The 22,255-nt window shown below is 43.1% G+C and overlaps 4 protein-coding genes across 4 annotated transcripts in view; 2 read left to right on the top strand and 2 right to left on the bottom strand.

Moving 5' to 3' along the window:
- Nucleotides 1-1,561: 1,561 nt before the first annotated feature.
- On the top strand, nt 1,562-9,842 carry LOC131267104 (cullin-1). Its single transcript, XM_058269877.1, has 12 exons — nt 1,562-1,816; nt 2,290-2,508; nt 2,628-2,713; nt 3,819-4,403; nt 4,470-4,827; nt 4,906-5,169; nt 5,247-5,591; nt 5,660-5,791; nt 5,868-5,949; nt 6,132-6,258; nt 8,428-8,647; nt 8,747-9,842. Exons 2-12 carry the CDS (start codon nt 2,452-2,454, stop codon nt 8,825-8,827), a joined length of 2,337 nt encoding a protein of 778 aa, XP_058125860.1. The 5' UTR covers nt 1,562-1,816; nt 2,290-2,451; the 3' UTR covers nt 8,828-9,842.
- A 906-nt stretch (nt 9,843-10,748) lies between these two features.
- LOC131267124 (translation machinery-associated protein 7 homolog) lies at nt 10,749-11,307 on the top strand. The gene is made up of 2 exons (XM_058269899.1): nt 10,749-10,855; nt 10,922-11,307. The coding sequence occupies exon 2, from the start codon at nt 10,924-10,926 to the stop codon at nt 11,116-11,118; it is 195 nt and encodes a 64-aa protein (XP_058125882.1). The 5' UTR covers nt 10,749-10,855; nt 10,922-10,923; the 3' UTR covers nt 11,119-11,307.
- Nucleotides 11,303-12,182, bottom strand: LOC131267119 (dynactin subunit 5). The gene is made up of 2 exons (XM_058269894.1): nt 11,750-12,182; nt 11,303-11,685 (listed from the first exon to the last, which is right to left on the bottom strand). Exons 1-2 carry the CDS (start codon nt 12,095-12,097, stop codon nt 11,473-11,475), a joined length of 561 nt encoding a protein of 186 aa, XP_058125877.1. The 5' UTR covers nt 12,098-12,182; the 3' UTR covers nt 11,303-11,472.
- A 2,272-nt stretch (nt 12,183-14,454) lies between these two features.
- LOC131267110 (tyrosine-protein kinase Dnt-like) overlaps nt 14,455-22,255 on the bottom strand; it is a 75,884-nt gene continuing 68,083 nt past the window's right edge. The window contains exons 2-6 of the mRNA XM_058269886.1: nt 15,948-16,314; nt 15,120-15,875; nt 14,825-15,044; nt 14,681-14,757; nt 14,455-14,603 (exon numbers count right to left, since the gene is read on the bottom strand). Of these exons, the coding sequence (XP_058125869.1) occupies nt 14,492-14,603; nt 14,681-14,757; nt 14,825-15,044; nt 15,120-15,875; nt 15,948-16,314 (1,532 nt within the window). The 3' untranslated portion in view covers nt 14,455-14,491. The remainder of the gene's footprint in view (nt 14,604-14,680; nt 14,758-14,824; nt 15,045-15,119; nt 15,876-15,947; nt 16,315-22,255) is intronic.

Below are 22,255 nucleotides of genomic sequence, written 5' to 3'. Positions count from 1 at the left end.
CTCTGGTTCGTGCTGGCAAACAGCGACCACGGATCGTAGCAGGCTCCTTCGATGTACGATGTGCAGCACCACTCCGCCATGGCCAGTGAAAACACGTAGAATGCATTGATGATTATTTCAAGCCGCTTCTTCTTCCTTGTCGAGACCCTGAAATGTGTAAAAAGCACGGACAAATCATCATCAGTAAGAACTCTCTGCTGTGGGTTCTTACACACGTACTTACTGTCTGATGTGAGTTAACACGACCCCGGTTAACCACCCCGAGTCGGTCGATCCAAGCGCTGCTATCGAACACTGGCCACCGATACTATTGAGGCTATTATGATCCAGTTCCGCGTTATTGCTCGAAAGTTTCCGCATATTTGCTCGAATAGCAACCTGGGTATTTATACAAGTATTTCAAGGTATATAAATATATAGTTTTTAACAAGTTTCGAGCACTTTGATTTTTAATCAATTTTCAAAACGATCGAGTTATTGGTGTGTTTTATACTATGGCTAATTGGCTAAATAAATCAAAGTGACTTGGTAAATACCAAGATCCATAGAACCCACATATGCTACGGACACATACGGTCTATAGAGATCCATCGACCAGGAGGTGCTTGAAACTGCTCGACGATAACGACGCGCGTCGTTTCGTATCCGCGCATCGTCTCGACACGCAGGTGGCGTCGTTTTGGATCGTCGAGACGCCCAGCCATTTTTTCGCTTTTTTCAAAGTGTTGTTTACCTTTTGTATGGGCCAGCGTCGAGAAGTTTATCGTTTCCGCGCTTCCAATCATAATACCCTCATATGTTACGGGGTCCACACTACAGAGCGACGTCGCCTGACAGGCGCTGAACTCCATGCAAAAAAAACCTAGCGCGATTCGCGCGACATCGCGCAAGGTTTTTTTTTGTATGGAGTTCAGCTCCTGTCAGGCGACGTCGCGCTGTAGTGTGGACCCCGAGTAAGGACGTAATATTTTTCTATCTATCCGTATTTTGGAGAAAATTTACCACGGCAGAGAGAGAGTTACGCAGATGCCACTAACACACAGACAATTTTTCACGCACACAAATGCGCATATCTGATGTCGCCACAAGGCTCGCACGAAGCTCGAGGGGTCATTTATGTGAGCTTCGAATTGATTACTCGCAAAGCAGAGCAAACTATGCAGTAGTGATGGGTAAATTACACAAAAAATCGGAACCGCTTCCGAATGACTCCACCAATATCGAAAGCGGCTCCGTAAGGTAGGTGCAATACTCCGAGCTTGGAACCGTTCGGAGCCGTCCGGAACCGTCCGGAGCCGCTAGTCGGCAGCCGGAGCCGTCGGAGCCGTTGGAGCTATCGGAGCCGTCCGGAGCCGTCCGGAGCCGTCAGGAACCGTCCAGTGCCGCTAGTCGGCAGCCGGAACCGACCGGAGCCGGAGTCATTCGGAGCCGTGGAATCGGGACGGAATCGTGGGTTTTACTAAGCCGGAATCGGAGCCGGTTTAAAGATGCTCGGAAGCGGTTCCGGACGGTGGGTGCGGTTCCGAGAACCCATCACTACTATGCAGTGCCAGCTCTGACGCAGAGCTAATAATTGTGAATACCGTGGAACAAGCACTGACTCTAGAAAGAAAGTAACTTTTCTGCTTGAAACGTTTCTTTCTTTCGATTTTTTGTGTTTTAAAAATTGGTGCACGCTCAACAAGGTTATTGCATCCAACACTAGTCCGATCTGGTTTTTCGGATAGCAGAAACACGGTAAAGCATCACGGAACGCGACAGCCAAAAGAAGAAAGAAAAATACGCTCCGAGCTGTCGAACTTCACTGAACAAAAGGGTAAGCGAAAATATTTTTTTTGCGTGTCTGTTCCTTGTGCATCGCCCACGGAGTACGATCGTACGAATAGGTGGTCCCAGGGAGGCTGGTTGATATCGATAAAGGAAACTCTCTGTGGAATTCCTGTTTAAAAAAGGTTAATATAAGGAAGCTTACATCTGGTGACCAACGATTGTGTCTAAAATGGTTGGCCTATGGATGGCTGATGTAAGGCCTGCCAAAACCCACGGTCGGAAGGGTGCAATACTGTGTGAGAAACGCAAAACAAAAGGGAATTGTTTTAAAGTTCGCGAAAAACATTCCTCCCCTTCCCTGCCGGACGTGACTATACATCGGAGATAAGATTTTCATTGCTATTGCAGTAGGATAATGCTTGTTTTTTTCTTTCCATCTCTCCCTCTTTGTGCTATTTTCCATTGTTTCGTGTGCTACTCCCCAATGGTACTGTGTTGGTTGCTATTGCTTGGTGACAGCAATTTTGTGAAGGAACTACTATTGTGGCCAGCTGAAACACAGAAATTACGCTGATACTAGCCAGCATAAAATTGAAACAGAAGGAGAGAGACAGATACATCGACAAGCGAAGTGATTGAACGAGGAAGCACTTAAAAAACTCCATTCAGGACTCCGATTCGATGTCTAAATTAAACTCCCATGGCGCTACGGGGCTTAAGAATATTAATCTTGAAGAGGTATGTATCGGATCGCGAACTTGTGCGGGGAGAGCTGCATCGTAATGTTTGTCGCCTTATTATTTTCTTCACACATATGACGACCCGGAAATGAACATTATCTTCCTGTTGGAAAACAGATATGGACCGATCTAGAAGGTGGCATCAAGCAGGTGTACAAGCGGGAACACAGTCTCGGCATCGCACGCTATATGGAGCTCTACACGTAAGTTTGGATCGGCATCTTGATTAATGTGTTGCGCTGGTGGGTTAAGGAAACCGAAAAATTCCCAAGTGTGAGAGGTCAGAAATACAAAAGATCAATGACGCGTTAAGGAAACCGAAGGAAACCGAGGTCGGAGTTGCAAAAGACACATGGATTCCTGAAGCTGTGACCCGTTGTTTGGCAAGATTACTTATCTTTGTGACGGTGTATTGTGTTAAAAAAAAAAGCTATACAACTCCCTGTCCTTGTGCTTCCTTGACCTGCTCGTGATTGTGAAAACGTTCATCGGAAGAGGAAGGGGAAGAGTAAGGTGCACCGTACAAGGAAGGAAGCACGCAACAAAACATGTGCAGTTAACTTGGTGAATGTGTCTGTTTGGTGTGTCATGTGGTGTGACTGATTCGGAACTGAAAAAAAAACATAATATCAATAACAACATTTGCGCGACGAGATTATCCAAGCGGAAGATAGGACACCATATTGCTCGGTTGTGAAAAAACTGGTTGCAGTCGGGTTGTTGTAACCTGGAGTTCAGTGTCGTCATGTGGTCGGAGCGTAAAAGGCTAAAATAACCTTTTACTTTGTTCCATCCAACAGCATCTCTTCTGCGTCGGATGTTGATTAATTTAATTTTATGATCGGAGAAGCTTAACGAATGTGCATCGACGACGACGGTGGCCAAAATGCGTTTCTTTTTCTTGTGTAAATCGCACAGCGACATGCCAATGCGACAGTCTATTTTTAACGTGTCTATTTTCCTGATCGAAATCTCAGCACATCGTAGAACAACAATCGACCAAGTTTGAGTGCCATAAAGTTTGTGTTAAATAAACTATGATCGTGGTGGTAGCAATGGTTGGTTAGTATTTTGCAAGACAAAAATATGTTGATGGTTTCTCGAAGGTTACGAAAGTAAACAATTAGCCTGCATGATGACAAGGAAAGCCTTCTAAGCGATCATAGTGATCAAAGTGTTACATAAACGAGTAATTTTACATTCAACAGTGCTTTGTATTATGTTCATGAGATCATATCAGGTTGCATGTTTCTTACCTACATACAATCATCTATAACGCTAAACGATTTGTTGTTGTTATGCTTCTAGACATGTATACAACTACTGCACGAGTGTCCATCAGCAGCCCAACTGTCGTACGGGCTCGTCGAAGGTGTCCAAAAAGGGTATGAACGCACCGCCTGGAGGTGCTCAACTAGTTGGGCAGGAGCTGTACAAACGTTTGAAGGAGTTTCTTGAGAACTACCTCGTCCGGCTGCACCAGAATGGCATTGATCTGATGGATGAGGAAGTCCTGAGCTTCTACACCAAGCGGTGGGAGGAGTACCAGTTCTCCAGTAAGGTCCTGAACGGCGTCTGTGCTTACCTTAACCGCCACTGGGTTAAGCGCGAATGCGAGGAGGGTCGCAAGGACGTGTACGAAATCTACCAGCTGGCACTCGTCACCTGGCGCGGCAACCTGTTCAAGCATCTGAACAAGCAAGTCACCAATGCGGTGCTGAAGCTGATCGAACGCGAGCGCAACGGGGAAACCATTAACTCACGGCTCGTATCCGGCGTCATCAATTGCTACGTTGAGCTAGGACTGAACGAGGAGGACCCGCATGCAAAGGGACAGAATCTTTCGGTATACAAGGAGAGCTTCGAAAACATTTTCCTCGAAGACACAGAACGGTATTCAATACTATTCTTCTATACATTACTACCAGTAGTAAGAATATTTTTTTCTTTTTCACATAGATTCTATACACGTGAAAGTGCAGAGTTTTTGCGTGAGAATCCCGTTACGGAGTACATGAAGCGGGTGGAGCTGCGCCTGAACGAAGAACAGAAGCGTGTACAGGTGTACCTGCACGAGAGCACGCTTGAACGTTTGGCAGAAAAGTGCGAGCGCGTGCTTATCCAGAACCATCTTGATCAGTTCCGGACGGAGTTCCAAAACCTGCTGAACTCCGACAAAAACCAGGACCTGGCTCGCATGTACTCACTGGTTGCCCGCATCAAGTCGGGTCTGTCCGAACTGAAGGAAATCCTTGAAACCCACATCCACAACCAAGGACTTGCCGCCATCGAAAAATGCGGTGACTCTGCTGTAAATGTAGGTTGAACGGGGTCTATTTGTATAGGGTGCGTATGGAGGTCAGGATAATTTCGCTTTTTGTACATGACGTTGTAGGATCCAAAAATTTACGTCCAAACCATCCTGGAAGTGCACAAGAAGTACAACGCACTCGTACTTATTGCTTTCAACAACGATAGTGGCTTTGTGGCTGCCCTCGATAAGGCTTGCGGCAAATTCATCAATACAAACGCGGTAACTGAGGTGAGCAGAAGCGCTAGCAAGAGTCCGGAATTGTTGGCCAAGTACTGCGATTTGCTGCTGAAGAAATCCAGTAAAAATCCAGAAGAAGCCGAACTGGAGGACACGCTTAATCAAGTGGTATGTGTATAAATTCTTTGAGGGTTTCTTGCATGACTATACATAACAAATTATCATTTTCCACGTGTTCGTCATAGATGGTTGTATTCAAGTACATCGAAGACAAGGATGTGTTCCAGAAGTTCTACAGCAAGATGCTGGCCAAGCGCCTGTGCCACCACATGTCGGCAAGCGATGACGCGGAAGCTTCCATGATTTCTAAGCTGAAGCAGGCATGCGGCTTCGAGTACACGAGCAAGCTGCAGCGCATGTTCCAGGACATTGGCGTATCGAAGGATCTCAACGATCAGTACCGGAAGCATCACGAGAAGCTGCGGGACCTGCGCAGCTCTGGGCAAAACGAAATAGATTTCAGCATTCTGGTGCTTTCGTGTGGCTCGTGGCCGTTCGGTCAAGGTTTTACCTTTTCCCTGCCTTTCGAGGTAATTTTGTGATTGCGCTTCGATGAGTAACCACCTGTAAGAGGATAACCATGCCCTCCCTCTTTCAGCTTGAACAGTCAGTCCAACGGTTCAATAGCTTCTACGCCAAGCAACATTCCGGACGAAAACTGAACTGGTTGTACAATATGTGTCGCGGGGAGCTTATTACAAATTGTTTCCGAATGCGTTACACCCTTCAGGTAGGCGACGAACAACAGTTGTCAGAAGCTGATAATTCTGAGTGAATGTTTTATTCTCACTTTCTTTCCATTTCAGGCTAGTACCTTCCAAATGGCCGTTTTGTTGCAGTTCAACGAGGAAACCGCTTGGAGTATCAAACAGCTGGGAGAAAACACTGGTAAACTTCTTGGCGTAATGACCATATTCTTGGCCATGCCTGCCCGTTAAGGGCTTACTAGACTTTTTCCCTTTTCGTACGTCGATTGGGCCGATTTTCTAACCGGCGCTACCCCTCGACTGTCGTGGATCCGCAAATCTTCTGTCGATCTAATCATAACTTTTTCCTCCTTTTGGTCACAGGTATCAACAATGAAAATCTTATACAAGTGCTGCAAATTTTATTAAAGACGAAACTTCTGACGTGCTACGAAGACGAAGGAAAGCTGCAGCCAGAGTCGACGATCGAGCTGAATAAGGACTTCAAAAAGTAAGTGTCCTAAGTGTCATCCATGTGATTTTTGGTTTTATCTTTTGGTTTATTCAGAAACTACCTACTCATATTAAGGTACTTTTTTTTTGTTAATTTTCGTATCCTCGCATTTGTTACACCTTTTTTTATTAAATATTATTGCTTCGAAAAGCAGGGGCAAATTTCTACTTTATTGGATTGCATATTTTACGGGTTTGTTTTTTCGATAAACCTATTAATTTGGAAATATAAAACATATTCTCCTCAACTCTAACAAAGACTCGAAAGGGTTGAAAGCAAAGTATTGGTAACAAATGTGAACAGAGAAGTACAAAGTTCTATTAGACTGAAAAAGATTGTGTAAATATAAAATTAACCTAATATGGCTATTATTTTATGACGATGCAATTGTCGAATAGCATAACAGAAGTGAAACCATCTGTTGGGTAAATAAATGTGCAAATTTATTTAAAATCAAAGTAATTTGATTTATACATAACCTTTTTTCATGTTTTTGGTGTCTATAATAAAAAGTAAAAGTATCAGCTATTATGTTATGTAAAAGTTAATATGTTGTACACAGTTCAAATAACGCGATTAAAGAATTAAAATATCTGCCAAGTAATCTTTTTACAAGTGATAATAGTAAATATAAACGATAACAGGCGAAAAACTAAACAAAAAGATTAAATATCTTTAATAGCCCCAGTTTCAGGGACCATCTGATCCATTTCTGTGACGATCACCGATCTTGATTTGTTTGAAAATAACAATATATTAGGTTTGTTGATATATAATGATCAACATGATACTGTCTGAAAGCACAATCTAGAGTTTCCTCAGAATAATACAAATTTTTTTTTTTTATTTCTATTTTCACGGTACGGGCCGTATTGTACATAATTAAATTATATACTATATCCTAGAGAACTGATATCTCCTTATCCTATTTGGGTCACGTCTAGGCTATCAGGGCTCTCGTTGTGGGAAATAACGTTGTCCGGAACCGTCCTTGACAGGGATCTTCTGCTTTCAACTCTTGTCGTTGGTGTGGTTTGAGTCTATTTTAGTCGGGCCAGCTAGGTGCTTTAACGAGGACGCATTAGGAGGTTCAATGGAGTGGGAGATGATACGTAAAGATGGAGGGAGCAGAATGGGGAAAGGAGAACATGAACTGGGAAGAGAGAAGGAGTGAAGGGGAGGGGGGGGGGATTAAAGTGTGAGTCCGTTGTTCCGAGCAAAATGGAAAATTGCTTTGAGGTACTGCATATCGTTCTCCGCTAGGATGTCTCGGATCGGGACGGCCGGTTGTTTGCCCAACGCCTCTACCGCGTCGATCAAAGCAGGTCGAGCGGCTCCGTAATCCACACAGGACCACAGAAGGTGATCCACGTCGTGGAATCCAGAGCCACAGCCACATAACTTCGTCTGAGCCAGATCTATCCGATGTAGGTGCGCCCCTAACGCAAAGTGGTTCGAGCGCAACCTGCACATCATTCGGATGAACGCACGGTTCACCGTTCAGTCCACTAAACCAGGATCGTAGTGATACTTGAGGAGTGATCGAGGAAGCGGCCAAATTCATCCGCCTCCCACAACTTCTGCCAGCGGGACAGGCGGTGTTGCTCTGGGTATCGGAGGAATTCGTGTGGAGGAATATTACGGTCATATAAAGCGCCCGAAGACACCCCTTTTTTCGCCAAGGCATCAGCCTTTTCATTCCCGGGGATTCCGCAGTGAGCGGGAACCCACACGAGCGAGATTCGGAAGGCTTTATCAAAAAGAGCACATAGCAGTTCTAAAATTTTAATAACAAAAAAATCTTTGCTATTAACTACATTCACGTTTTGGAGAGCTTGAACAGCGCTCAAGCTGTCCGTAAATATAAAGAACTCCCCTGCGGGTCGGGTGTCTATCAAAGCTAGCGCACAAAAGATAGCTGTAAGTTCTGCAACGTAGATACTACATGGTTGATGTAACTTATGGAACGTTTCCGCGATGGTGTTAAAGCAACCGAAACCTGTACCCTCGGCGGATGCAGATCCGTCCGTATAAAACTGCTTCTCCGGCTTTATAAGGCCAAACTTTTGTAATACAAAAATTAATAATCGAATAAAAACATTGTTTGTTGCTTTCGCTCTGATATGCGATTAAAACAAATTTAATTTTTCTTTTTTTTTGTTTCAGCCGCAAACTCCGCATCAACATCAATTTCCCGCTGAAAACGGAACTGAAAGTGGAGCAGGAGGCAACCCACAAAAATATCGAAGAAGACCGAAAGATACTCATACAGGCGGCAATCGTGCGGATCATGAAAATGCGGAAGATACTAAACCACACGCAGCTCGTTGGCGAGGTCTTGAACCAACTGTCCACCCGGTTCAAGCCGAAGATTCAAGTGATAAAGGTAGGTGTGAGACCGCCTATTTGTTTGTGCCTCCCGAACCACGTTTTTTTACACATCACTTCTTTTCATGTTCTCATATATTGTTTTTTCTTTGCATAGAAATGTATCGATATTCTGATAGAGAAAGAATATCTGGAGCGTCAGGAAGGACAAAAGGATACCTACAGCTATCTGGCTTGATCAGTGATAATTTTAATCGGTAGTGTAGTTATCTAAACGCGTATTTTCAATATCAAATATCCAAAATCGTGCGTGCATAACCCGTTGATGCAGGATCAGAAAATCGATCTATAGAATCATCGTGCAGCATCCTTGAAAACAACAGCGACAACAACATCTTACATGAATCCGAGATAGCAGAAAGCTGGTAATGAGGGTATGAGAGAGTAGGGTACGAAAGGAGTGAGTCGGTGTGTGGAAAATGATTGAGTACTGAGTTCACTTAGCAAAAACACAAAAGAACAATACAAACATGGAAAACATGAAACGGCTTGAACGATTTGGTAGCATGTTTCGACCCTTTTAATTGCGTTTTTCCCGAGGTACTTTGTATGAATTCCGGCTCTAGTTTTAACAAACGCAAACCACTCGCTGGAAGGAGGTTCAAGATAACCTAGTGGAGGTGAACATCAAAAGGGGGCAAGAAGACTATCCCAAACGCCAATGCCAGTATCTTCAGCAGCTAACAATAAAAAAGTGGCCGTTTTTAGTTAATTAGTGAAGGCCAATTTTGTAAAAACATACTCTTTAGAAAGAAGGTTTTACCTTTGGTTCGTTATTTTTACACTTTTTCTTTGGGCCGCAACAAAAAGGTCTCTTTATTATGTTTGTTGGTTGGTGTTGCAAAGACAGGATGCTTTCGTGAAAAAATATTCATGTGGCTCAAGCTAGCACTGTCATGGCTTAAACCGTATTGCTGTTCGCAGGTGATGGTGAGACATTTATCTCATTCGCTCCATCTCTGCTCTATAGAGTTTATTTAACCATTTATCTGTCGATAGGACCATCTTATCGGTTTCGTGACTCAACAACAACGATTGTTTCATATTTTTTTCTGACCCATTCTGGCGTGTGTGCCTTTTAATTTCTCGTTAGTTAACTAGGAAATGTTACGTGTAAGTTTGTCATATTTAGTTTCGACCGTTATGATTTTATGTTGCTCTTCAGTCTGTTGAGACTGACAGGAACGAAAGAGTATATAGTAAACGTCCCTCATGGTGAGCCAAATGACCGCAACCGTATGACCCAAATGAGCCAGAAGTTGAGCCAATTACAGCGATCTCGGATTCGTGAATCGCCGGCTGCTAAACTATCTTTTATCGTCCCCTCCGCAGAGTTACATTCGAAGGGATGTTATCTTGGACTCGTATCAAATAGCTTTTCAAATCGAGGCACAGAAGTCGTCGAGATCCATGCTAGCAGTCAGCAGCCAGTCCAACGTTTATTCCGATGCCTGTGTATTTGCTGGTGAAATTAGATGTTCATGGACTAAATGAAACACAGTTGCTATTCTCTCGAGAGGGAAAGCCTGGGCTTTACTGTATTTTCGATCGATTAAACTTAACAAACTGAACAAAACAGTTGTATACAGACACAAACCCACATTTAATTGTATCATTCAACCAATGCTGAAAATAAACAGAAAGGGTCTAAGCAAAATTTGTCTACAATTTTATGTTTGATTTAATTGATTATTTATGTATTTGTCGTTGATATTTTCCATATTAACTTAAATTTTGAATCAAAAGTTGAGTAGAGCAACCCATGCAGCAAGATTTTCGATCTGTCATAATATCACAATAACCGATGACAGCGAGAGGGTGGGAAAATTGGTGAGATTCGAATCTTTTATTTCAATTGCGGTCTGAGATCCGAATCTCCCAAACTGTAAGCCAATCCGTCATATGCATGGATCTATTGCGTTCACATTAAACATTCAGATAATTTCTATTATTTGTTTAATTCATTGAATGATTTACGAATAAATGCTTTGAACGGCCATAACAGCACCGAAAAACATGTCAACATTTATTTAAATAGATTCGTATCCAATACATGGGACTCAATTTTTTAGAATCCGTCAAGGGATTGAGTCCTCGAATCTTTCGCATCCCAATTTTGCCAACACCAGTTCGTATCCCTCGTCGCGACAGTCGCATTTCCAAACAGCATTTTTTCCGAAACGGTGTGTCGAAGAAGCAAATTCAAGTTAGTGTTGATAACCTATCAAAATTCGATTGAAATATAACCTTTCTCGTATTAACGAAACACCAGGTATGAGCGGACGCGAAGGTGGTAAGAAGAAACCGCTGAAGGCCCCGAAAAAGGACCAGTCGGAAATGGACGACGATGATGTCGCCTTCAAGCAGAAACAGAAGGAGGCACAAAAGGCTCTGGAGGCGGCGAAGCAGAAAGCCGCAAAAGGAGGACCGCTGTTGCAGGGCGGAATAAAGAAATCTGGCAAAAAGTGAACATCCGTTTCAGACTGCCAGACAATGCTGTTAAAATGTTCTACATATGCTGTTGATGAAGAAAGCTGTTCTGGTTTACCAGGGAACAGAAGGGACGACTCGCGTGAAGGCGTTCTCATCTCTTGTTCGGATCCGATATGGATGCGAAATAACTTTTTCTATTCGTAAATAAACACATGACTTAAGCGATCCCTGGTGTATTTGTCTTTCCATTAAATAAATACATTCTTATAGGCTACGGTTATCGATTATCAGACGATGAGAATAGTCGCGACATGGGAGGAAATTATGAAGCACATGAACAGTTGTCTACACTCGTTGGACTCTCGAACGAACCGAGAGTTCGCGGTGCCGTCAGTTGCTCGTCGGAACGAAATGATCGTAGTAGGACTTGGTAAACTCGATCATCAGATCCAACATTGCGTGGGGCACAAAATCTGGGTTTCCCTGGCCACCCTCGATCCGGCCGTCAGCAGTGTAACGCATGTAACTAGCAATCGTGGTTTCCGGGGGAACAATTGCACCGTCCTCGATGATGCAGTTGTCTTTCAGCACGCAACGGCGTCCCTGCAAACAAAGTTCATATTAGCTTTTTTTGCCTTTTGTTCAAAGCCCATCACCTTCGACGTACAATCACAGCATTCTTCCCAATGTAGACATACGACCCGATCGAAGCTGCAGAGACTACGGCTCCTTCGCCGATAAACACATGATCTCCAATCTGCAGCGGAAAGAAGGCAACACCCTTGCTGAATTGTTTGTACGGTGGCCGAACTACAGATCCCTTGGAGATGACGCAGTAGCGTCCCGTGCGTACGGCTGCTAAATCGCCGCGAATTATAGCACCACTTTGCACAATCACCTTGCCGTGTAGAACGATGTTTTGCGACCCGCACAAAATTGTCTGTCGGCTGACCTTGTTTCCGGAAGCTGTCTCCACGTATTCGTCTTTGCTGTAGTACGTATTGAGGGCTTCCATTGTTGGAGCGACCGATTCGGTGACTCCAATTTGCGATGATCTAATTGATTTTTTTGAGACTCTATCGCGAATGTAAACAGGCGCTACGTTGTGCCGAAGTATATGTAAATAAATTTGAAGGTGCAGTTTGTGTTTACATTTTGACAATCATGCAAAACAGTAAAGAAATAACGAAAAATAAATAATGATTGAACCTGAAACTACGGCAAGCTTGGTTGGTCGAATTGAAATATCTCATTTCGAGTAGATGCTAGAACAGGTCGACGAAATATTTCAATGTTTGAATTGTTCGTAATAAAAGTCGTTACAGAACAAGTTATACAAAATACGTACCATAACGTTTTAATATGCGATTAGCGAAAATACGATCACAATCACTTACCAGCATTGGGCTGCCGCTTTTTATTCGAAATCGTTTAATGTACTGTTTGCAAATTGTACAACAAATTTTTTTTATAAGCAACAGCGACAAAGATTGAGAGTTTAGTTTCGGATGTTTTTAGTAGTCAAACCGCAATGTGACATATTGCTTTAGTTTTCATCATAATACTTCCTTTATTATACAGGGAGTAGTTGCTAGATAGATCAGATAACAGGTTATACGATGCGCCGAGGGAAAGTGTGGAAAGACGGATGGACACAAAATAACCGGAATCTTTTAGAAAACGTTTGTTAACAAGAACGGATAGAAAGAAATTTGGCTTCTTCAAATTACGCGAACATTTTCCGGCGTTCTACAGCCTTCAACATTCATACAAATGGACACAACATCGTTTTGCATTGTTGCTAGTAAATTGGAATTACAATTTAAAAAAGGAGGAAACAAAATTCACGCACATGTGGTAAGTATGGTTTGGTTATTAGGCTAGCTTACTTTCCTCCCCCTACCATCCTATTTCCATCAATCTGTCCTTATTAGAATTCTCTTCAAAAAATTACAATTTATTTTCCTTCCGGCCACAACGCCTTTCCATGTCTTCAATCCATAACTCTCAACAAAACAACCTCCCTTCCTTTGCCTGGCCTGTGTCCTGTACTTCCATTCCAATTGGTGTTTCACGAGTGTTTTCTGGCGTAATGTATCGAGATCGCGCTGATCCTGTCTGTTAATCTTTGACATATTTTTTGTTTTTTAAAGAGTTGTATAAAGAGGCGACTATCTAGCAAAAATAAATAACGTTTCAACCGTCTGCTTCGCTCTGTCTCTTTCTCTTTCTCTATCTCTCAAAAATGTTTGCTTCTAGATTGTTTGCATTTTCTTTTTATCCACTACATTGGAAGCGTTTTGTGGTTGTTTTATTTTATTTTTAATGTCATATACACAAGGAGTTGGGGGGATTGTTTTAAACGAACGATTTTCTACTTTCTACATTTTAAATACATTTTCTTTTGCCTTCATTCTCTCTTTCGAAGCACGGAATGGATATGAATTCGGAACGATAATCAACCACGATGATACAAACAAATATGTTTTCCGTCTATCCTGAATCATATGTGCCGTTCCCCCCATTTGGTTTGGAATTGACGTGGCAATTTGCGATGGAAACACACACTATCGTGTATGTTCTATTGCGCTTCTCCTAGAGGATTACTAATCTTTCGTTTCGAAAAGCATAAAAAATCTACCAGCACTAACAAACAAAATACTATCCATAACCTAACTGCACACGATCGATTGATACTAGAGATTATTACCATCTCCGTCTAATAGTCTTCTCCTTTCCTATTTTTGGCACGAAATATTCACAAAACACACAGCAGCTCCATATCTGCCGACATGGCGACTCATCGATGTGGACTGCACGGTACAACGTAAGGTTCGACATCATCGTCCTCATCTTGCTCGATGACACCTTTACGTTCACCACCACCACCACCAGCTTCGTCGGTGGTTTCTTTCATTGCCTTGGGACTGCGACCAACAACGCCAGGTCCGGTTACCACAACGTAGGCATCCACGGGCAACGAATAGTTCGGATCGATCGTATGGAAGTTTATAAAGCGATGTTCCTTATTGTGCTGCTGCAGCATGATGTCTTTGCTAGAACCACTGCTGTTGTGGGTCTTTCCCGCTGCCTTTCCTTTTTTCACACCGCCGGCAGTGACAAGGGTGGACACGGCACTCCACGCAAGGGTGGGGGGCTTCTTGATGAAACCATCCACCGCCAGCGGTGTGGCGTTATGTCACGAAATTCGGCACGGCAGGGTAACAGTGGCGGGGCCGCCGGTGGCACTTGAGCCACTAACCGTAACAGGATTACGACGTCCTACGGTGTATGTTGGGTGCGATGTGGGCAGTGGCGGTGGTCGATTCTTCACTCTAAATCTAAAGCTTAACGATAGTGCCCGGGGCGTAGGAAACATGTAGAACCGTTGACCAGGGCTGGCCAATCCCTAGACGTAGCGTGTCAGCTGTGCATAGAAATCCTGCAAGCAGATTTGCAGCTGTTCGAACGAGGGCCGCTCCATCGGTAGCATCGTCCAGCAGTAGGCCATTATTGCGAATCTGTAGTGAGAGTAGAAAGTTAAAGAGTTTTTGAAGAGGACTGATTTGGGGGTTCATTTTTGGGAAAATCAACTTACAGCTCATCTGGACAGTTGATTGGTTGTGATAACCGATAGCCATCACGCAGATAGTGTTCCATCTCAAACGGATCGACCTGTGAGGAAACAATGCAAATGCTATAAAATCCACCTTTGAGAGAGTGTTGAGTGTGAGCAACCTACCTCTGCGTACGGTTGTCGCGCCAGGGTACACAGTTCCCACATGAGAACACCAAACGCCCACGTGTCGGAAGCTTCACTGAACTGTTTGTACTGTATTGACTCTAGTGCGAGCCACTTGATCGGTCGATTTTCGCTGTCCCCGAGGCAGTAGTAGTCGCCGGGAAAGAGATCGCGGGAAAGGGAGTTATCCGCCAACTTCACTCGCAGTTGATCGTCAATTCTGCAAGGGGAGAAAGGTAAGAGTGGTTAGAAAATTGCCCTTGGAGTTACGATCCTGATGAGTGGTAATACTTACACACAGTTACGGGCCGCAATGTCCTTGTGGATCACACCGTGGCTGTGCAGGTGTCCTACGGCTTGTGCGAGCTGGAGTTGAATCTTGACGATCTGGATCGTGGTCAGCGTTCGGGCCACCGGTTCCTGGAGGAAGATCTTCAGGTTGCGCGAGTTCTCTGGCGCGAGGTAAAGTAGGAATGGTGTCGTATGGTCATCGATCGAGACACCCAGGACGGAGAGAATACCGGGATGTTGTGCACCGTACAAGCTCATGCCTTCGTGTAGGAGAAGCGAGACCTGGATCTGGGACGCGTGCGGTCCGACGGTTTTCACCAGCACTTCCTGGCTGTCGTTGTAGCTGCCCCGGTAGACTCTCCCGAAGGTTCCTTCCTGAAGCAGGCTGGAGAGGCGCACCCGGCAGCGTTGCACGGTCAGCTCGGAAATGCGTCGCTGCAGTTCTTCCGGTTCGGCATTCGCGTAGATTCGGGTGCGGGAAAGGGTTGCTATCGTGGGAGCAATAGAAGGTGGTGATAGGATCGACGAGGGGGCCGATGGAGCATGTGTCTGAAGGCGCTGGAAGCTGGAAGTACGGATCGGTTGTGCGTTGTGTGGCTTGCGGTGGAACGATCCTCGGGTGCAATACGCAATCAAGATGATGAGTGCTACAAAAAGAATCGCCAGAATCCCGCCGATGATGAGCGTGATCAGTCCATTCTGACCGTTGGACGCGTTTTCTAGTAGGTAAGGATCCGGTTGGTTTGCATCTGGATGTTCACTGTGAAATGGGGGGCGAAAGATTAGTTTCGACGTTCAATTGTCAAAAAACCTTCCTCTTCGCACGACTTACCTCATCAAGCAGATCTTCTTCCGGCGAAACACCAATTCTGTGGCGTTTCCTGTGAGTCGATCCAGTGTCACTTCCACCGTTATGGTCACGTCAACCTCGGCCGACTCCCGTCCACTGCAGCGCAGCCCGATGGCAAACGTTTCGATATGCTCCGGGATTTCACCCTGCTGGGAGATATTCATCGAGGGCTTCGGCAGAGCGATAGGATCCGGGGAAACGATGTTAATCCGGTAAGGTAGCGGCTTCTTGGCCAGGCTCTGCCAGGTGAATGAGATCTCCTCGACGCCGGCCGGAACGGGAACCGTGAAGTGAAGCGCATACTCGTTAACCTGACCCTCGCGAACGTAGTAGATTTCCGCGGAAAGTCCTTTGGAAAAGAAAAAAAAAGAAAATGGGTTATTATTGTCATATGCGAACAACGTTGTTGTCTTAGTTATTTTGACCCGTGCCCACCGAGAGAGTGGTGTAAAGCCACACGAAAGAACAGAAAAGAAATAGAACCACGGGAACAAATCTACGCCGTTTTGTCGAAACCACTCTACTGTACTGCTTTACGGTTCGTCCATGATTCAGGATTAATTTTAATGTGTTTAAACTTGCGCGCATTTACATTCTTTTCAGCGTTTGCTTTAGTGATTATCTTCGCTGTTTCATTCCATTTGTGGCGCCATTTTTCTGATAGTAAGTACCGCGACGATTATTTTGGCCACCAACAATGGTGGATCCGGTTCCGGCAAAACATAAAACGAAAACAAAAAAGTGAATAAATAGGACATCCAAATTGCACGGAACAAAAGGACGCAAACATATTATCCAGCAATTAAGCACGATAGCAGAAGAAAGATATATTTCTGGGGGGCAAAAAAGCGGTGTGTTGGCATACGGTTGTGAGTTGTTGGTTTTTTTTCTTCCGAAGAGCACAAGAATCTCGCCACCGTCCGCCAGCAATTATCACCCGAGAATTATGCGCTGTTAGTGTGTTGTTGCTTAATACGACAGTAAGCTGCTATAAAATAAATTTTAATCCTCTCAAATTGCACCCTCCTGACCAAATCCAAACTGCTTTACGCCACCAATCAGATTACAGCCAACAACCAGATTAATCGTTACTCAAATGCACAGATGGGAATATTAGAAAAAGGAATTTTTAAGTGACATAAAAAATGATGTGTACTTTTGAATGGTTTGTAATGCGGAAATTTTAACACTAAAACACATCATCTATAACTTTGAAAGGTGTACAATTTTCATTATTCGTAAAATATGGATCTTGAAACAGATGAGTATTTTAGTAAAAGAAAAAACTTTTATTGCACCATGTGGAACGAGGAATTTATACTAAAATTTAAAAAATATTTTGTATAGATAAAAACGTATTACTCATTGTCAACTTTCATACTTTATAAGAACTAAATTTTGCGATATCTAATTACGGCAAATGCAAAATATTCCCATCGGCCAAACGAGTCGCTTTTCCGACAGTTTTTGTCCAGTTGAAAATAAAAACACATTGGACACGGGCCATAGCGCTAGCATCATCATCATTATTTGAAACCTCATTGTAATCGTTTGTTTTCTTCCGGAGTTGCCTCATCTCTGCCCTCAATTTTCCACCGCAAAACACAACACCGAGAGATAAATCACCACAATCTTCGTTTTAATCCCTTAATGAGGAGTAAAAAAGGTTGCACACGAGACTTTGGGGCGCCATTTTTCCAACAGGAAAATTGTTCGTCTCCAGTTTTCATCGTAGTGGCCCCACTGGGTTAAAAAGCTATCTCTTTACGGGTTTCAGGCATAAATTTATTTTGAATCGAAGTACGGGAAGGAGGCGCTCTTGACCGTTTGTTGCTGCTCGCATGCGGATTGGGCCGAATTTTGTTGCCCGAAAAAATATGGTGTTTTTGTACAACAAAATGCTCGCCACTATCAGTGGAACCTCCATCTTTTCCACACATTACCGCTGGAAAACCAATGATGTACACAATTTCAAATAGGAAAAAAGAAAATCGCATAAATCTGCACCTTGATCTGAATGGTAGATCCGTCGAGCAATTAAAATCCAACTGCTGAAAAGGAAAGCTGTTGCTGGAAAACCTGGAGACCCCCTTCCTCTCTTAAAAGGCGTTTATGTTTAGTTGGCTGCTGCTGACGGAAAGATAATAAATAATAACAATCAACCAGAAAATTGAGAGATAATCCGATTACGTTTAACAAACTGCCCGCCGTGCCAAGGCGACACTGTTGCAAAAACGAAAGAAAATAATCAGGGGGAAACACGTTGACCCGCCGCTTTTCTTTGTTACTTTCTTTCCTCTGTTACTTTTGCTGCTACCCGTTCTGTTACGTTACCCCTTCTTTTACGCTACCCCTTCTCACGTTGCATCCAAAACCAAGTCTGCCGACCGGTTAAGGGGTGAACAAGTTGACACCTCGACGACGATCCTAATAAATATTTACTAGAGTCTGACAGATGCGTTCTGTTTGATCCGGTAGAAAGAAGGAAAAAAGGAAAACATACCAGAGAACGCGAAAGGGTCGTTAAGCAAACCAAAAGCACGCCATACTAGGGTTTGGTGGTGCGTGTTTGGTGCTAATCTTGGGATTATTGCATTTGGAGGAAGCATTGTGAAAAATCGACAAAATTTAATCCGGAAACATGCGGTTAGAAGGGAAGAGTTCTTTTTCTGATTCATAACTAAATTCTTCACACAATGCCAGACGGAAAACGTGATCGAAATTTAAAGAATTAAATAAAATCACGATCACAACTCAATCTATCAAAGAAAGAACGTTGTTTTCAGTCGAACCTGTGCAGAACAAAGGTATATAACGTGCCACGAATTAAAGATAGACAAATTATAAATAATAGCATGGGGGTCCGCGACAGCCGAGCGGTAGCGCCGGTTAGAAAATCGGCCTATGAGCGCCGGGGCTCACCACCTCGACGGCGTGGGTTCGAATCCCAACCGAGACCGGACCCTCCCCTGTACGAGAGGACTGACTATCCACGTACAACAGGGCAACAAGTCTCGTAAGCCCTTAACGGGGCAGGCATGACCAAGAGGTCGTTACGCCAAGAAGAAAGAGAAAGAAAGAAAGCATGGGGACACTTTAAATGATTCAAATTACATCATTTAAATTTAAGACTTTATGATTTTATGAGACATAAAATTCTCAACTTGTCAATAGTAATCATTACGCTAGTTAATCCAAAATAAAATAAAAATAAATTAAAAAATAAAACACAAAATGAAAGAAAAAACAAAACAGGTGGAAAACTCCTCGATATCGTAAATCAAACCCTACTTCTTCCGCCAGGTTTATAAAAGGGCGGATGAGATATGAGCAGACCGATTCGTCAGTCAATGGGAAGTAAAGATCACTCAAGAACCCATTAGATGCGGTTCCACACTTTTCCTCGCCTCAACCGCGTTCTATTCGATCGACAGCTGAGTGATCTCCTGAAGAGAATTGAAGATGCCAGTGTAATATTGGAACCGTTTCGCGAAGGGAATCAATGTAGGGAACAATTGTATTAGGATGCAGTATGCTTTGTGAAAAAGGACACCTTCTTCTTTGACATCGTAGCCATCGTAATCTGATGCGAGAAATGTGGGATAATGGAAGGGGAGTGAAAAAAAGCGGGGAAACTACAAACTACATTCTCTATTTATAGCATTTTAAGTTAAGCCTAGTGCTCTAGCAATTTATGCTTAGTCAACTATGATAATTTCAGATAATCACTATTTTCAGCTTGATTTAATTCATACAAATTTAAATGTAAGTTCAGTAATTTCAAGCTTCCGTTTGCGGTCAATTTTTTCGTTGGAAGTTATGTTCAACACTTGACAGATGTAATTAGCGATGCAGACGAATCCTAGACAAAATCATTTAGAACCATAAAATTACAAAATTAGCAGTACAAATTCAGTAAAGCGAAGGATGAACCATTCGATTCAATCCGTTTATTACTACCGTGGATTTAAAAGAAACGTAAAGAGTGAGGCCATTCGTGTGCTTTTGATTGCGCTTTTATTTTCTTGCAAGACACCATTTCTACTAAACGAACGAGGTGTTCAAAGCCTAAGGTCTCGTGAGAGAATGCATCAACGATCAAAAATATGGTGGGAGGACTGGGAAAAGTTTTCTTTTCTCCAAAAAAAAAAAAAAACACACAGCCCTCCGTTCCCATGCTTATGATAAGCTGGCGGAACGGAATCGTTTTATTCGCCATACGGGTTTTTCCGGTCCCTTCGTGTAAACTCTTTGTCTGATAGTGGTTTCAATCGTATTTGTGCGTTTTTTTCCACTTCGTCATTCCACTGTAATGTAAGAAAGGGAAGACTCCAACCTCTGAAAGGTGTGAGGTACACTATCGTTGCGTGTAAACGGTTTGATTGTTTTTTGACATTCGGTAAACGAATTCTATGAAATTGCCGCCGATTGCCGCATCTTTCTTGCAGGGTTGGTCTCATTGTATTCCTTTTGTCCAAGAAAGAGCATTGCTTACATTGCACAAAGAAGAGTAGTGTATGTGCTTCACGCTCGCAGGATGGATGGAAATTCAATCCTATTCCCGACAAACAACACGCTACTCGTGCACACACATGCACGCAGTTATCAAATGCAGGACAGCACAAAGAACATGCAATGCCAGGTGCACGGTGGTAAATAGTCCCTTGATGACAGTTCTAGTAATTATTCAACAATGTAAAGTAAAAACCGAACAGGATGATAAAATAAATAGAGCTTCAATGCAGAAAACCGAAAGGCAAAGGAATAAATTGAAAAACAAAATTCGAAGCAAAACCGAAACGGAATTGATTAAAGCAGTAAACTGGTGACACGTTTTCTGGGAGCTTAACGCTAATTGTTCTATGCTTCCTATGAAATTTCGAAAAAAAAGATTGAAACTCTCCAAAAAGGAGGATGGAAAACAATCCGAAAACGATACCAACTGCAACTGAAGAAGGATAATATTGAGGGCTTTCAAAAAAGGACAGATAGAAATCAGTTCATTTCAATTACAAAATTATTGTTTTAACGACGCTGCTGCTTTGATTTGCGGATTATTTATACTTTTTTCGTAAAATTATAAAAAGTTGTGATTCAGTTATTGCCATCCTTATTATTTTCAATGCATTTTATCGGACGTTAACATAACAAGTCCTGTTTAGGTTTGGTTTGATTTCCGGCTTTCGGTAGAGAAAACAGACCACATTTGGGTGTTTCTAGTGTTTCTACAGATTTTTTTTTTGCTATGTAAACCCATCATGAAATCGTCACCTTCCATGTCTGGACCGAAGGATATCTGATAAATTTCGGATGGCGGCCCTGGTCCACCAAAGAATAATGGTGAACTTTATGCTAATTTATAATTTGAAAACTTTACTCGCGATGCAGAAAACTATCATCTACATTTCCATTCCTTGCATTTCTTTTATCCGACAGCACCGATTGCAAAATTCGAAGAAGAAGATGCTCTCCAATGTTGGCTTCACGACTGACGTGCGCTTTTTTTTATAATTCACAGATCTTCAAGCATACTCTCTTCCATGATCATGCAAAACGCAGTATAAAGGTTGTGGTGTATTCGCTGTAATTTAAATGTCGACTAAGACCGAGGTCTTCAGAGTATTTGCCATTTCATTCCCAAGGAAGGACTCTATAAGGCAGATGATGGTGGGCTAGTCACATCGGGTCTAAGGCCATAGAGTTACCGGAATGATTAATTGTATCAGGGAAGGCTGTGCTGAGAATTTGTCTTAACAAGTTCAGTTCACGAACTACAACAAGAGAAGAAAATATCCCACGAACTAAAACGGACCTAAAAACCGAAAAAGGCAAACGCAAAACTGTCGTCTGTTTTTCCCCAGATTTTCAACATTCGCACACACAAACGCAAACTCTGTGGTAATGCTGGCTGGTGGTCGCGGAAGTGTACGGCATCCAACCTATATCTTCCACGTTCTGCGCTTTAATTAGAATTAATTGCTTGATTTCCTCAAATCATAGGCGATGCAAGGCGAGAAGAAAAAAAGAATCTCCGTCATCCAAGAGAGTTATGGACTGTCAGCAGTTAATTTATTCCGTTCACATAATCGGCGGAGACGACCGTGGCTTCCCTTTCATCACACCATCCATTGGCAACAGTGGTTCTTTTTGAATGGAAAGAAAAGTCCTTTCGGTGACATATTCAGCATTTGAAACGAAAAGCCCAAAAGGAAAGAGTGAGAGGAATCTCTTCCTTCATTGCGAAATCGGAGCTATGTGGAAAGTGCCTCAAGGTTTCTCGATTGCTGGCA

This window comes from Anopheles coustani, chromosome 2, assembly GCF_943734705.1.
Source record: "Anopheles coustani chromosome 2, idAnoCousDA_361_x.2, whole genome shotgun sequence".
Lineage (NCBI taxonomy): Eukaryota > Metazoa > Arthropoda > Insecta > Diptera > Culicidae > Anopheles > Anopheles coustani.
Note: the sequence above shows the minus strand (reverse complement) of the source record. Positions and strands in the feature narration are given on the sequence as shown.

Coding starts and splice junctions, on each gene's coding strand:
- LOC131267104 (XM_058269877.1), top strand. CDS start 2,452: ATGTCTAAATTAAACTCCCATGGCGCTACGGGGCTTAAGAATATTAAT. Junction 5,592..5,659: donor CCTTTTCCCTGCCTTTCGAG/GTAATTTTGTGA, acceptor TCCCTCTTTCAG/CTTGAACAGTCAGTCCAACG. Junction 6,259..8,427: donor CTGAATAAGGACTTCAAAAA/GTAAGTGTCCTA, acceptor TTTTTGTTTCAG/CCGCAAACTCCGCATCAACA.
- LOC131267124 (XM_058269899.1), top strand. CDS start 10,924: ATGAGCGGACGCGAAGGTGGTAAGAAGAAACCGCTGAAGGCCCCGAAA.
- LOC131267119 (XM_058269894.1), bottom strand. CDS start 12,097: ATGGAAGCCCTCAATACGTACTACAGCAAAGACGAATACGTGGAGACA. Junction 11,686..11,749: donor TTGGGAAGAATGCTGTGATT/GTACGTCGAAGG, acceptor CTTTGTTTGCAG/GGACGCCGTTGCGTGCTGAA.